This window comes from Xiphophorus maculatus, chromosome 24, assembly GCF_002775205.1.
Source record: "Xiphophorus maculatus strain JP 163 A chromosome 24, X_maculatus-5.0-male, whole genome shotgun sequence".
NCBI lineage: Eukaryota > Metazoa > Chordata > Actinopteri > Cyprinodontiformes > Poeciliidae > Xiphophorus > Xiphophorus maculatus.
In genome coordinates this window covers 7,738,625-7,752,916 of record NC_036466.1, presented here as the reverse complement: position 1 = coordinate 7,752,916, position 14,292 = coordinate 7,738,625, and the positions used below count along the sequence as shown (strand labels likewise).

Genomic DNA, 14,292 nt, shown 5'->3' with positions numbered 1-14,292 from the left:
CATTTTTTTCAAATGATTTACTGAAATTAACTAACTTTTTTCATTATATTCTTATTTTTGGAGAGGTGGTACATTGGTGCAATAAGTTTTTGATGGATTTTGCAATTTTATTTGTCCTAGTTCCCAGATAAGAGTTCTGACTCTTAAGGCAGTAGTTAGTTAGTGGTTAGCAAACAACATTCCTACAGTGTGAGGTGGATGGACAGTTAAACATCTGTTATGTTATATTCCACCTTTTGTTGGTATTTTTGGAAGTGGGAACTATACAAAAATATAGTTTGGGATTATTCAGATTCCAGAATTTCAGATTCCAGCAGAACATTTTAGAGTACTTTTTTATTATTAATATTCTGATAAGACGATTGGTGCATTTTTCTTTCCCAGAGAGATCTAGACACTGCAGGTACGGACAAATGGTATTGGGTTGGCACACTCATTCCTACGCTATCACTTGGATGTGGACCAAAGTTTTCCCGATGAGCAGACAGCATTACAACAAACAGAGCAAGCTTCCACTAGAGCTGAAAACAACGCTGGTATGCAGCTTACAGCCGTCTCTGTCTCCCCGTGTTAGTATAGCTGCAAGAAAGAATGTCCTTTCTCTTAAATAAACCCTGCATGCATATCCTAATTGGGCAAAAGCATATAAAATTTGACAATTCTCTCTGACTGTTGTAGTTTAGCCTTTATGTAATCATTTTTCTCCACAGCGAGCAAAGTGGAACACATCCCAGCACACCAACAGCAACGTCTTAAGTCTGGATTTCTATGAAAACCCTGAGGTGCAATAACTTTACGGTCTGGATTGGACCAATGACTCCATGCTGATGGCCTCATGCTACCCTTGGTGGGCCTTAATGTGGAGGGGAGGGGGGTGTAACTACATGGAAAATACACTTATTGTGGTGGGAAATGCTCCATAGTGAGATCCAGAGAGCAGATGCATGTGCGTGTAAACAAGCAACAGAGGCACGCTGTGAGAGAAGTAGATTAGGGAATGAAGCGAACGCTGCTGGGAGAGCTGAACATGGGCCGCGTGGTTTTTGACCCTGTGACCCCCTCCCAGTCGTGAGAACTTTCTTTTCAGACCCTGAAACGAGCGTTGCACACTCTCAGCACAAGAACAACAAAACTTGAGCAGAAAAGGAAAACACCTCATTTTCTAAAAAAAACAAACAAAAAAAGAGTAAAATCATCATACCTTTCCACCAGTGCAAGTGGACTCGTGCCAAGTATGCAGCCTGTGAAGCACCCCCCTCCTAGTTCACTTAAAATAAGTCAACCAAGTATGTTTTGGTTAGGATTTCATACCTGCCTGCTCTTCATTCACTCTCAGTTTGAGGTTCTTATGAAGACAAAAGGTTCCCAAAAGTCAATGATGGCAACAGCAGGGGGCAAACTAACTGCACTTCATTGCACCTTTTGTTGGGTTGGTTTAATCCTTAAAAGCTCCTGGGTCATTTTCTTATGCTTTCCCACAGGTACAGTGGCTCGGAAAAGTGCCTCTTCACATGCTGTCCCTTCAAAAGCGCAAATGTAATGTGGTTTATTGGGATTCTGTGTGATGACCAACACAGAGTATTACAAAAATGGTGAGGTGGAAGTACAGTGATGCATGGCTTTCAAAATTTTTAAAGTTTTTTTTTGTTTTGTTTTGTTTTAAGAACAATTCTTAGAAATGTGAAGTGCTTATTAGTAAGTAATATGATGCCCCTAAATAAAGCTATGATAGCTAACCCAGTGCAATTAGCTTAAATTTTAATCTGCTTGACCATTGTTGTCACTCTTAGAAGAAAACATCCCCACAGTCTGATGCTTTGAGGTCACAGAGAACCATCTTACCAATATGCTGAAATCAATATGACGGTTTGTCACTAGAGATGTACGGTACATTTTGATATTGATCAGAATAAATGTTTTTGTGTTTTTCTTTTTAATTATTTTGTTAAAAGCTTGTGAGTGTCAACATAATAACATACTAACATGATAAACAGAAACAATAGCAAAAACAGCACAAATTTGTGTCCATTTTCTACATAAAAACATACAAAATATTTTTCTTTCAGAACAAATCAGAGTAAGATATTTTTTTAACAATAGCTGAGAGTTGGTCTGCCCACCTGCAAGAGGTTTATGGTAACTTTGGAGGAGATGCAGAGTTACAAAGCTCAGGTGTGAGAATTTATTTTGACTGGATGACAAGTAAGGGATATATATAAAAGTAGAAATAATGTGTTAGTTTCTACAAGTCGTGCAGGGAGACATGGCAAACAAATGGGAGAGCATAGTCTCTAATCAGATTAAAAGCACTGAGAAAGAAAACAATGCATATCACCCTAAACACACCATTCCAACAGTGAACCATGGTGGTGGCAGCATCACGCAGAGGGGATGCTTTTCTTTTATCATGCAAAAGACAAAGGAGAAAAATACTTTTTTCTTTTATTTTTGCAAATTAGGACAATAATGTCAACCAAGCAGGGATAAGAACCCGTGCATTTGGTTAACTAATGCCCTCTTTAAAATAATAATGAAAAAATTACAAAACTTGTAAGGCACCCTCGTTGGTTTCCTTACCTCTGATTTCCACACAACATACGCATGAGGGCAGGTCGGCTGAACTTTCCTCTGGAGCCACCTCCGCGGCGAGAAGAGCGCGCCGGTGCTCCCCGACTGCGCAGCCCCGGCTCCCCTCACCATAAACGGTAAATCCCCCGCGGTATTCCTTTTTGGGCGCTTCGGGATATCATAGTCGAAGTGGAAATTGGAGGATGGAGAAACGTCCGAAGGTATGGATGGGGAGGAGACCGACGGCGTGATGGGTTCTTTCAGCGCCGGGATCCTGGCGCGCAAAGCCGGCTTCGCACCCGGCGGCGCACCTGCTTCGGCGGCCGCAAATTGCGCCCCGCTCATCCCATCGGTCCCGGTCCCGGTCCCGCAGTGCCGTATGATAGCCGGGTCCAGGCTGCGGGTTTGGCGCAGCCTCCTCTTGGCTATTGCTTTGGAGGCAGGAGAGGAGCAAGAAAAGACGCTGTTGAGAAGTCCCTGCGCGGCTGACATGTCGCCTCAACGTTGGATCAGCTCAGCAACTTTTCTAAAGCCTCCCCGGCGAATACAAGTCTGGAGTTCAGAAGTGCTCCATTGAACGCAGAGCCCATGGAGAGCTGCGTAAAGACTGATCAAGTGTTCCTCTCTCTTGTGCGTCTTCTGAGGAATGGGCGTGAGTGGGGGCTTGTGGGTAGAGGGGAGGTGGTCTGAAAACTGTTTTAGCCAGTGTTGAACTTTCACTTTTAAATTGAAAGAAAATAGTCCTATCCAAAACCTCATCCTCTGAAATATTTTTTTTTAAATTAATTTGTGCAGTTTATAATCTGTAAGTATGGAGTCATCAGACAGGCAGTAGGTCACACACAGGCACATCCATGATTTAGCTGAGATGAAAATAGGAGTATTAATCCTCCTCTCCTATTAATCCATCTGTCTGGTAACACTAGACCTATCAGGGGAAGCCTTCTGTGTTCTAAAATTAGCCAAACAATAAGTGAGCAATGGGATTAATAGCTCTTCTTCTCCTCATATGCACTGCCTTGCATTCATGCTTTTTTATGTTGTGTAAGTAAAACCACAAACATCATTTTTGTGGGGGAAACTGATTGTGAGAGAGTGATGCAAAAGTCATTTAGAAAATAAGAGTTTTTTTTGTTGTTTTTTTTTTAAAGAAAGGTTGTATCCATTCCCCCATTGTACGAATACATTGAATCACATTTGATAGACACTTTCCTGAAACTTTTAAGGAGTCATTAATTTGATTCAGGTGCTGGAGAAGGGATGCAATGTTGCAGGATAGCAGGGGTTTGTGACCTTTACAACCTAAAGAGTCATTTTGCTCTCAAGACGGTGAAATAAAACTCATTTAGCAAATGTCACTTGACTTTCAAAACAACAGGCAACTCTTTTAAACAATTACCTACTTTCAGAAATGTCTTGGCATTTTTATAACCAGCATGTTTCTTCCTTTTTTAGGATTTGAAATAAAGATAAAAGTGAGAATATTAATATTTAAAAGTAAAAAAAAATAAAACAAAAACCAGTCTTATGACTAGTCAAATATATTTAAAAACATATTTTAGTCTCATTCTTTGTGGAAATTCAAATTCAAAATTAAAAACTGCTAATCAAGCAGCATTTGTTATTATATCCGTATTTTAAACATCAGCTCGTTCCTTTTATTTTTAGCCAGTTATTCAGAAGTGGAAGATGCAAAGTTGTTACTCTGGAGCCACGGGTAACAACTTTGCATCTTGCATCTGCTCTTTAGGACTGAATTTGGTCATCTCTAATCGAAACGTTGCCAGCTCTATTGCAGTTCTGGCTCTGTTTCTTGTCCTGTGCAGCCTTTAACAGCTTTTCTTCCAGGGATACCTTATATTTTGCTCCTTCCATCTTTACTGTTCCTGGATATGAAAAGCATCCTCACACCATGACGCTGCCACCCCCATGTTTCACAGTGGGGATGATATGCACGTTTTAAAAACAATGTTCATTTTCATTCCACTTAAGAATTATGCATTTCTTTGATAATTTAAACATAAAATCCTAATAAAGAAGGTCAAAGTTTGTGTGAAGCATGATCAAATATTAAAAGGTTTAAATGTATGATAAAATTGAAAGGGAATAGCGTGAAATCCCGCTAATGAGGGAGCCCATGAAGCAGCAACACAGCATGACATGACACTGATAACAGCTGAGATAGATTTGACACTTCTAAAAACAGTTTGAAAGGGGGTGGCGGGTAAAGTGCAGAAGCTGTGGATTTAGATAAACATTGTCTTTTTCATAGCGGAAGAAAGAAAAACATTTCAGGAATTATTGACGGTGACTATCAATTTAGGAGAGAAAAAAAAAATTGCAGCTCAATTCAGTTTGCCTGACATCTGTTTATTTCAATAGAGTACATTCATAACAATTGTCATCTCCAGGCACTTTATGACACAATCATGTTAATTTTATGTAGATAAATATATAGAATCATATTCTTTTGAAGTTAGACTAATTATTTATTACTCAGGTTGCGTCCTGAACTTTTCCCGTGTTATATTGCCATCTGCTGGTTAGGTTTTGAAATCGCAATTTTTAAGCAGTGTTTCCTGTTGCCTTCGCGTCTGCGCGGAACATCAACATTCATTAGAGTGCGACTGATTTTAGCGGTAATCATTGAATAGTAGTTTTTTTTTTCTAAAAAACAAAAAAAGTACTTTAGGATTAATTAAAAAAAACATATAAAAAATACCATAATACGTATTTTCAAACATGTTAGAGCTGAGAATGGAGTGTAGAAATTTCCAGTTGCCCGTGAATGCAGCGCTGTGAAGTTTCGCCCTGTGTTCCCACAACAGCGCCATCTTTTCCAAAGACTCCTTTAGCTGCGAAACTCCCACATAGGACAGGAAAGGGTTAAGAGGGTTTAAGAATCCGATCGATGCCTTCTCTCCCACACGTCGCCATGAACAAATGAATTCGCGGGGAATTAAATACCAGTTTCACAAAGGAGAACGAGTCTTGTGCTTTGAACCCGATCCAACCAAGGCTAAAGTCTTGTATGACGCTAAGGTAAGATTTTAACCAAGCTATCGTTGCCATTTGGTGTTTAAACCCCCGAAAGAGGAGTCATTTACAAAAGGAAAGCAAGGTTGTTTTATACAGTGTGGAGCCACGAGTGACCACAAAGGCGACTTAGGCCATTACAAAAATGCATTCTTGGTATTAAATTACCGGGTTGTTTCTCTTTGCATAATCGCATGGTTTCCGGGTGCGTTCGATTACATGTTTGCAGCTGAATGATGGGTTTATAAAAAAAAAAAAAAAACAGAAAAACGTAAACAAAGCTGCAGTACTGCAGTTTTACACGGTCGTGAGTCCATTTGAGGAGAACTTCCAATCCGAGCATTTCCTCAAACATTTATCGTCTTCTTTGAAAAAAAAATAAATTGTCATAGTGATTTATGTCGTGACTTTAGTGCTGTTAAATGTCAGCATCTATAAACAAACTCACCGCGACTGCGCAGCTAATGTAGATCTTAGTTTTGCTAGGTAGCTAAGCTGAATAAATTCGGCCGTGCATTTCACTGTTTTTTGTACAGCGTTTCCATAAACTAAGCAAATTGCTGTTTAATAGATGGAGACAACTATTTTGTGAAAATTAGCAGCTTGAATCTCGCATTTTGCTAACCTGAGCTAGCAGGTTAGCCAAACCTGGGATGCTAGCTGTAGGTTAGCATCCCAACTTCTTCCAGCCCTGCTTGTATCTTCGTATTCTGGTTGATTTATTATAACTTTGTAATTACTAATAATTTACGCAAGTTTCTTGAAAAAAAAAACTTACCTAGTAAATATCTAAATATTGCTACTTTATATTAATATTGCAAATTTTACTACATTTAGGCACTTGTTGCATTTTTCTTTCAGAAGCGTTAATAATGCTTGGTATTATTTTGAGTTCTACAATCAAATACCAATGTAATACAGATGCATACATAATTTCGATGTCATAATATAAATTTATATCAGTAAATTTGTTCCGAAACTGAAGATGTTCTACTTTGAAAGCTTAAGCCATATTTTGAATATATTTTAATATCAGGATACCAATTTTTGACTGAAGCTTAGAGCACAAGTTTCATAACAGGCCTAAAATCTGCAGCTTGGGAATCTACTTTATTCAACTTTGACCAGAAATATTCTGAAACCTCATGTTTCTAAAGCCAAAAACAAGGATGTGTAAATGTATACCTCCAATTTACATTTGTTCACTAGGGATTGTTCAACTTTAATTTCATGGCAATTGACAGAAGCTTTGCTTTTGATCCTGCAGGTCCTTGATGTCTTGATAGGTACAGATGAACATGGGAGACGAGTCCCAAAGTACCTGATTCACTTCAGCGGTTGGAGCAGAAGGTAACAGTATATTCACTAGGTCATATTTAGTTTCATGTTTTGAGGTTTTAACTCTCTCTGTATTAAACTGACGCTTGCGTTGGTGCAGCTGGGATCGTTGGGCTGCCGAGGATCATGTCCTAAGGGACACGGAGGAAAACCGCAAATTGCAACGTAAGCTGGCTCGCAAAGCTCTGGGGCGCATGTAAGTTCTTGTTCTAATCAAGATTTCCATTTCCAAACGTGAATAAGCTTTCTGAATTTCATTTGCTCCATTTCATGCCGGCGGTAAGGAAGAGAAAGGGATGGACGAAGCGGCGACATCGTCAGTCTGGTAACAAATCTTCTCTGAAGACTCTCCCAAAGGAGGAGGACAGCGATGATGCATGTGAGAACTCCCGTCTGCGGCGCTCGATCTCCCGCTGCCGTCTGCAAGCGTTTCAAAGTTTTACTCTTCCCCGCCGTCAGGTTTGATTTCGACCTCAGACAGCAGCGAAGGGGACGACTCGGAGCCTGACTCTTCGAACAGCGGCGACAGCACCTTCTCGGAAGACGTCAACAAAATGGTGACGAGTCGTGCTGGGGCTATTTTCTCGGCACGGCGCTTCAAGGTAGTCATTCGCCTTTCATGTTTTCAGCGGGTCGAGCCGGAAGTTAACGTGAAGCGAGAATGCGAGGAGAAGGTGGTCCACGTGGACATCAGCATCCCCGATGTTCTAAAGAAGAAACTGGAAGACGACTGCTTTTACATCAACAAGAGGAAGAAGGTACGACTCGACCTCCCCAAGGTTTCTGTGACGGGTTTTGCTCTTAACGCTTCTCCTCTCTTCTCCAGCTTGTTATGGTCCCCTGTCAGACCAACGTGGTTCACATCCTGGAGTCCTACGTGAAGCACTTTACGATCAACAAGGCCTTCATGGCCAACGAGCGGTACCGGCGGCAACAGAACACCACGCAGAGCAGCAGCCCACAGACAATTCCCCCGGAGAGGAGGTGAGGACCCTGACGGCACTAAAGTTAAGAAATCAGCTTTTTTTTTTTGTGAACTTTGTGTTTGTTTTTCAGCGAGGAACTTTGTAAGGAAATGGTCGATGGGTTGAGGATCACTTTTGACTTCACCTTACCCATGATCCTGCTGTACCCCTGCGAACAAGCTCAGTTTAAGAAAGTCACCTCCTCCAGGCTGCTCCTCACGGTCAACGAAACCTCGCCCAGCTCCAGCAAGTATGTGCATTCTGACCAAAACGTTTTCCCTCTGTGACGGGTGACTCTTAACTTTTCTTTCTTTCTTTTCCAGCACCCAACGAGAACGTAGCCCAAGCCCACCGGCTCACAACCCCCCCACGCCTCAATCCACGGACAGCCAGCCGGCGTTGAGTGACACCTCCGCCGCCACGCCCACGGCTCCGGCCCCCACGCCGAAGCGCCGCCGCCACCCCGACATGGACTGCATCTCCTACCAGTCCTCCCAGTCCCAGTCCCTCAGGCGCTCCACCAGGAACACGTCTGGTGGAGATCGGCCCACCGAGGGAAGCAGCGGAGGTCAGAAAACGTGTCACCTTTTTTCTTTTCTGATCGGATTCATGATTGCTGATGTCTAAATGTGAAACATCAACAGGTGGAGGGAGCGCTACGGCTTCTCCGCAGCTCAAACGACGTCTGATCGACACGTCAGCGCAACCCAAGTTCTTCCTCAACCTGGAAAAAAGTATGATTGATTTAATTATGAAATCAATGAATTGAGGTTGTAGTGATGTTGATAGTCCAGTAGATGGCAATGTACTTCTGGTTTAAACATCTGCAAATTCAACCTGAGTGAAGTTGCCCCCCGATCTTCTTCAAATTAAACAAAATTGCAATGACACGTGCATGCTTGTTTATGAATCAAACATTTTGTTTGTCTCTTTATTATTTTAAAGATATTAATGTTTCCAGAGGTCAACAAATGTCAACCAGCCCACCCACATTTACAAACTTTGTCAATCTACTGTGCTACAAAAATGTTAGCTGCACAAATTTAGCACAATTAATTTCTGGAATCTGGAAAGGTTTACTTTTTTTAATCTTAAAAGTTATAACGGCACAAACAAAGAGTTTTCAACACCACATTGTTTGATTTTGTATATATTGCTGACTGTGGTGGTTTACCTCTATTGTTAATATCTTTAAAATGACAGCAGCACAAACATTTGAGACCATTTTCATATTATTTGCAGAATGTGGAAGGGTTTGTAAGGGCCGACGTTCCGCAGGAGGAAATGCAGTATGCATGTTTTCATTTCCTTCCCCTCGTCTCTTTACCCAGAAACCCCGGTCCACAGTGGCTCATCATCTCCGTTGCCGTTGACGCCAAGCAAAGAAAGGAGCGGACTTTTCTGCGGCTTAGAGAGCCGCAGAAACAATGAGCTCAATGAGGTGGTGAATCAGTTTACTCCCTTTGAAATGCCTCTGAAATGCTATAATCTGTTTTATACATTTCTTTAATTCCTCATCATCTCATCCACCAGGTTCTGAGCTGGAAGCTAACTCCTGATAACTACCCTCTCAACGACCAGCCTCCTCCACCCTCCTACCTCTACGGATCCCAGCACCTCCTGCGGCTTTTCGGTCCGTTCTGAATTCCGGTTGCATCTGTCCCACTCAAACGCAGCGCACTCACATTTCCCAACTTTTTCTCCTTGCAGTGAAGCTACCGGAGATCCTGGGGAAAATGCAGATCCCTGAGCGGAACCTCAGAGCCCTGATCAAACATCTGGAACTCTTCCTCAGGTATAAAACCAGAACTGACTGAACACTACTTTGGATATCAATTTAATTAAACACTCACTTACGAATTAAAAATTAGTGAGATAATGTAGCAAGACAAAAATAAGTCACTGAAAATAAGTTTCTCCAAACTCAAATACCAGAAAATTCAGTTTGAAGAACTTTTTTTTCTTCTTTTTTACACATTACTGGTTTGAATTTGCTGCCAGACATCCATGAAGTCAACCTGGAACCTCCACATGCCGGGTGAATCGGTAGGAGAGCTCGTGTTAGAGGGCGGGAGATGAGTGGGCGTTACACAAGCACAGGAGTCTAATCTTTAAATCCTCACTAGCGATCTTCAGGGATTTAGGTCTTTTCATTCTCTAATCAAACTCAAACAATACACCCCTCCTGTCAAAAGGTGGCGCTAGAGAGCTGAATGTGTAATGCCTCCTTTTTTATATTTTTGTTTGTTTGGCCTCCTGGCTGCACAAACAGCTGCAGAATTGGTTTTTGGTTGCTTTCTATTCATGTGGAATACCGATACCTGGAGACCCAGCAGCTTCTGCCAGGGAAACATCTCGTGCAGCATCATCATTTGCAGGGTCAAAGGTCATCTCTTTGCCTGAAACAATCAGCTAAACGTTAATCAACTGGTTCTTAAAGGCAGATGAATTACTACCCAAACTTTTATGATTTATAGTCATCAGTCATCTTTCTGTCTGTGTCTTTCTCTCGTTTCCTGTCTCCCGTTTCTTCTGTCTTTCTGTCTCTTTTTCTTTCATTCTTTTTATCTCTGCCTTCTTTTCTTTTTATGTCAAAAATGTAATTTTTGATTTTGCTTTTTAAAAATGTTTTATTCTGTATTTGTTATACACACACAATTATTAAACATTTTTAATGTCTTGTTAAAATAAATATTTTGCTCGCCATGCTGTGGACTCAGCAGGACACTGGCCACGCTCTCAGACTCGACTCTTTTGGGAAAGACTCCGTGTTCCTACTCTGTAATCAGCCTCCAGGCAGATTGTGCCGAGTGGGCAAAAACTGATTGATGTCCCAGAGACTGACGCGCAGTGCATGCTGGGATTTGGCCACAGCTGATCTCTCTGCGCTCCTCTTTCCCTCCATAAGAATGATCACCATGAAGTCTGGGCGTAGTGTGCTTTATTTTGACGTTCCTCTGACAGGAATTCAGAAGAATTCTAACAACAAATCAAAAAATGATTTGCTTGCTATTAAGTATCTGTCTGTATATTATCAGCTGAGGATCAGCCTTTATAGCACTGACAGAAAACCAACCAGAACCTGCTCTTTCCGACCTTCCTTACCTTCAGCAGCCATCGTCTTCGACGTTCACTCTTTATAAGTTCTCTTCTGATGAGGATAATTTGTTTGCATTGAGATTAGAAAGGCCGGTGGAGCTAAGATGAGATGGCAAGATTTAGAGGATTTGGCCGAGTAGCGGATACTAAGAAGATTCCGGATTAGTTTTCCCCGCTGCTGATTAGATGGGAAGAGGGAGGGGGGATTTTTTATTTATTTATCTTTTATACTTCTGCTGCTTTCCGACTGCTGGTCAGGCATTCCCATGTCCACTCTGTCTGAGACAGCGATTGGTTTCTTCTGATAAAAAGACAAATTCATGCATGTTGAGAGGGTTGTCCGTAAAATGTATAGAAAGGCCGAGGGGAGTTGGATGTAAGTCTTCCTAGAATGAGTTGGTGGAAATCTAGGAAAAACCACAGCATGATGTGAACTGGAACGTGTGGCCCGACTGTTTCATCCAATAACGATTAAATGTTAAAACCATTCCCCCTACTTGTACCCCTCACCCCCCCGACCTCTCTTTTAGGTTTCTGGCTGAGTTCCATGAGGATTTTTTTCCAGAGTCTGCATACGTGTCGGCGTTGGAGGCCCACTACAACATGAAACAACCGAGGCCGGTTTATTAAAGGAGGAAGGGACAGCTTCTCTTTCTCTCTCTAAGCCCCCCTGCAGCATCTCCGGGCATTTCCATCCCTTCTTCTGCTCTTCTCTAACATGCTTCCTCCTCCTCCTGCTGCTGCTGCTGCCGTGTGGATCCTGTTACTTCCCCATCGGTCCCGCATGCGGGACTCTGACTTTCTGCTTTGCACTAACGTGGAACGCATGGTGATTTCCATGAATTCCAACCTGCAGAAGTCTAAGGTTCTCACGGCTATCCCTAGTTTGTCTTGCATTTTTCCTATTTTCCTTCCTGAACGGCAATTTTGGAGTATTCTTTGAAGAACAAGGGGTAAAAAAGACACAGTGGGGTGTTGCTGTTTTTCTGCCTGCCTGTGAAAGGGGATTGTACTTCTGTTTGGAAGCTTAGCTCTTTCTGAAGAGTGACTTTGTCCACTTCTCAGTGGCCCAGAATATTGCCAGACTACAACAGGACTTTCTCTTGCTACCCTTGATTTATCTTGCTGCAATTTCCAAAACTTCTGTTCATGAATATTGTCTTTTTCCTCCTGTTTTTTTTTTTTTTTTTTTTTTTTTTAGCAAAATTTACTCTTTGAATGTTGGTTCCAAAAAAAAAATTTGCTCTTTCACTTTTTTTTTCAAAGACAAATGTGTTATTCTGCAACTCCTCCCAGTAAAATGTAACTTTTTAAAAAAAGCACTGGCGTGTTCTGTTTAACGGTGCACAATTTTTTTTATAACATTAAATCAGTACATCAAATACGAAGAAAAAAAACAAACAAATTTAAAGAGATATTTTAGATTTTATAGTAAACTCCTACAAAGCTGTGTACATACTCGCTCACTCTGGATGTAATATGAATAAAAACCTAATCGGATTATCTGGTGAAAATGTAAATATGTACACGATACCCATATGCTATTTATTTTTCACTCTTGGCAGGACCTCAAACTTAAAGCAAATAATCCAAAATGTTTTATAGAAGTTGTAGGGTGTTTGTTTTTTTTTCCCCTATATTGTGACTGTTGTTTGTAAAAACATAAATAAAACAACTTTTTCTAAAATTGTCACCTTTTTCTACACATGCTTGCAGTTGTGGGCGTTGGATGGATTTTTTGTGGCTCTTAGCTCCATTTTAAGAAAGATCTAAATTTATCAAACTTTTTTCTATTTTTAATCTGCGCAAAATTAATGCTGACATAATAAATGTTTAGTACAACTCGGTGCATTTGTCTTTTAAAAGCAAACTTTTAGAATAAGTAGAACCATGCTTATCCAGAGATCTTTACTGAAAAGTTGACTTTGCTGCACCCAAAAAAGCTTTGTAAATATTTTATTTAGCTTTGCTAAATATAGCCAGCTTTTTGAAAGAAAGTGACCAAATTTTAGATAACTGGGAATAAATTTGTTGAAAAGTAGATGCCTTACTATAAAGCAAGTTTGCAAAGTCTATTCTAAGTTTTAGATCAAGAATGATTAAAATCCCTCTACTAAAAAAAAAATTTGCTTGGTTTTAGTTTTAGATTTTGGCCTGTGTGTACTTTTGACTTTATGAAAAAACGTTTGGACACCCCTGCTGTAGATCACCTGTGTCAAACTCGAGGCCTGTGGGCAAAATCCAGCCCAAGATAGGAATTTCTCTTGCCCTATAGAGTCTAGAGAGCCATAGAAATAGAACTTTAAGATAACAGTTCTGTGCTTGCATCTTATTTTATCAATCTAACCATCTTATTTAGTTTGTATCAAATTAAATAAATGTGAAAAGTTAGACAAAGTCACAAGTATTTGGAGATTGTAGCTGGCGGTTTGGTCCCTAACCGCAATGAATTTGAACTTCATTTGACAAACATTCATTCCTGTTCACCTGATCTACTGTATACAGTCTAATGGATGTATGTTCTCCTGAATATGCACAGCTGAATATGATATAAAGGTCAATACTGACTAAAGCTTAGATTTCAAAGAAATCAGATCACCACTCTGTTCTTCCTTTATACTTTACCACCTTCTCTGTCTGAAGAACTATGCTCTTAGTTCACTCCCGTTGCACCTGTGGGAAAGTGGCGAGCATGTTCTCCCCACATCAGTGGTCTAATTGGTTTTAGTGGTAGACCTTAATTGAATTTTGCCTGGATCAGTCTTCTGGTAATGAACCATGTATCAGTGCAACCTAAGACGGCGCTCTCTCAGCCGGCGCTATCACATAACCACACAAGCCGCAAGTTCAAGCCTCTCCATGCATCACCAATCGATTTCCTATCTTGCGCCAGCACTATCAGATTACCCCATAATTTAATTGTTGCGGGGCAAAAATGGAATTTAATGAGATGTGAGCAATCACCTGTGAAGTGCTGCTGCCTGCACCTATTACCTATGATGTTTGGCCCTGACTATCTTCATCGGTGCCTCTCTGTTTTTCCTTCCTGCTATCTCTTCTTCAGTCTGATTGGTTTTATTTTCTTCCTTGAAATCATGAACTCAATTCTCTGATGTTCATTCTTATTGGTCCTTACTCTCTAGCACTTGACTGTAGAGTCCACACCAATCTAAAAGTATATTCTGACTTGTCCACAAGCTCATGGCTCTTCAAGACATTTTCTAGTATGCTCTCTTTGCATTTGTCTCCCTACATAGCTGGGTTTGTCTTACTGTAGTTCCTATGG

The 14,292-nt window shown here is 40.9% G+C and overlaps 2 protein-coding genes across 3 annotated transcripts in view; one reads left to right on the top strand and one right to left on the bottom strand.

Annotated features, from left to right (window-relative positions):
• The window catches only part of arhgap6 (Rho GTPase activating protein 6), a 60,061-nt gene extending 56,849 nt beyond the window's left edge, over positions 1-3,212 (bottom strand). The window contains exon 1 of the mRNA XM_023329624.1: positions 2,578-3,212. Within this exon, the coding sequence (XP_023185392.1) occupies positions 2,578-3,060 (483 nt within the window). The 5' untranslated portion in view covers positions 3,061-3,212. The remainder of the gene's footprint in view (positions 1-2,577) is intronic.
• A 2,178-nt stretch (positions 3,213-5,390) lies between these two features.
• On the top strand, positions 5,391-12,688 carry msl3 (MSL complex subunit 3). 2 transcript variants are annotated; one of them, XM_005804999.2, is made up of 14 exons: positions 5,391-5,610; positions 6,872-6,954; positions 7,043-7,138; positions 7,227-7,321; positions 7,402-7,499; positions 7,572-7,700; positions 7,769-7,926; positions 7,999-8,157; positions 8,231-8,475; positions 8,552-8,641; positions 9,239-9,348; positions 9,441-9,540; positions 9,618-9,702; positions 11,537-12,688. In XM_005804999.2, the coding sequence occupies exons 1-14, from the start codon at positions 5,512-5,514 to the stop codon at positions 11,634-11,636; spliced, it is 1,647 nt and encodes a 548-aa protein (XP_005805056.1). In that variant the 5' UTR covers positions 5,391-5,511; the 3' UTR covers positions 11,637-12,688. The 2 variants fall into 2 exon arrangements, with proteins under 2 accessions (XP_005805056.1, XP_023185669.1); XM_023329901.1 differs by lacking the exon at positions 5,391-5,610 and having other exon boundaries at positions 6,935-6,954; positions 7,043-7,107.
• Positions 12,689-14,292: the final 1,604 nt, after the last annotated feature.

Coding starts and splice junctions, on each gene's coding strand:
- msl3 (XM_005804999.2), top strand. CDS start 5,512: ATGAATTCGCGGGGAATTAAATACCAGTTTCACAAAGGAGAACGAGTC. Junction 7,139..7,226: donor CGCAAAGCTCTGGGGCGCAT/GTAAGTTCTTGT, acceptor GCCGGCGGTAAG/GAAGAGAAAGGGATGGACGA. Junction 8,158..8,230: donor ACCTCGCCCAGCTCCAGCAA/GTATGTGCATTC, acceptor TTTCTTTTCCAG/CACCCAACGAGAACGTAGCC.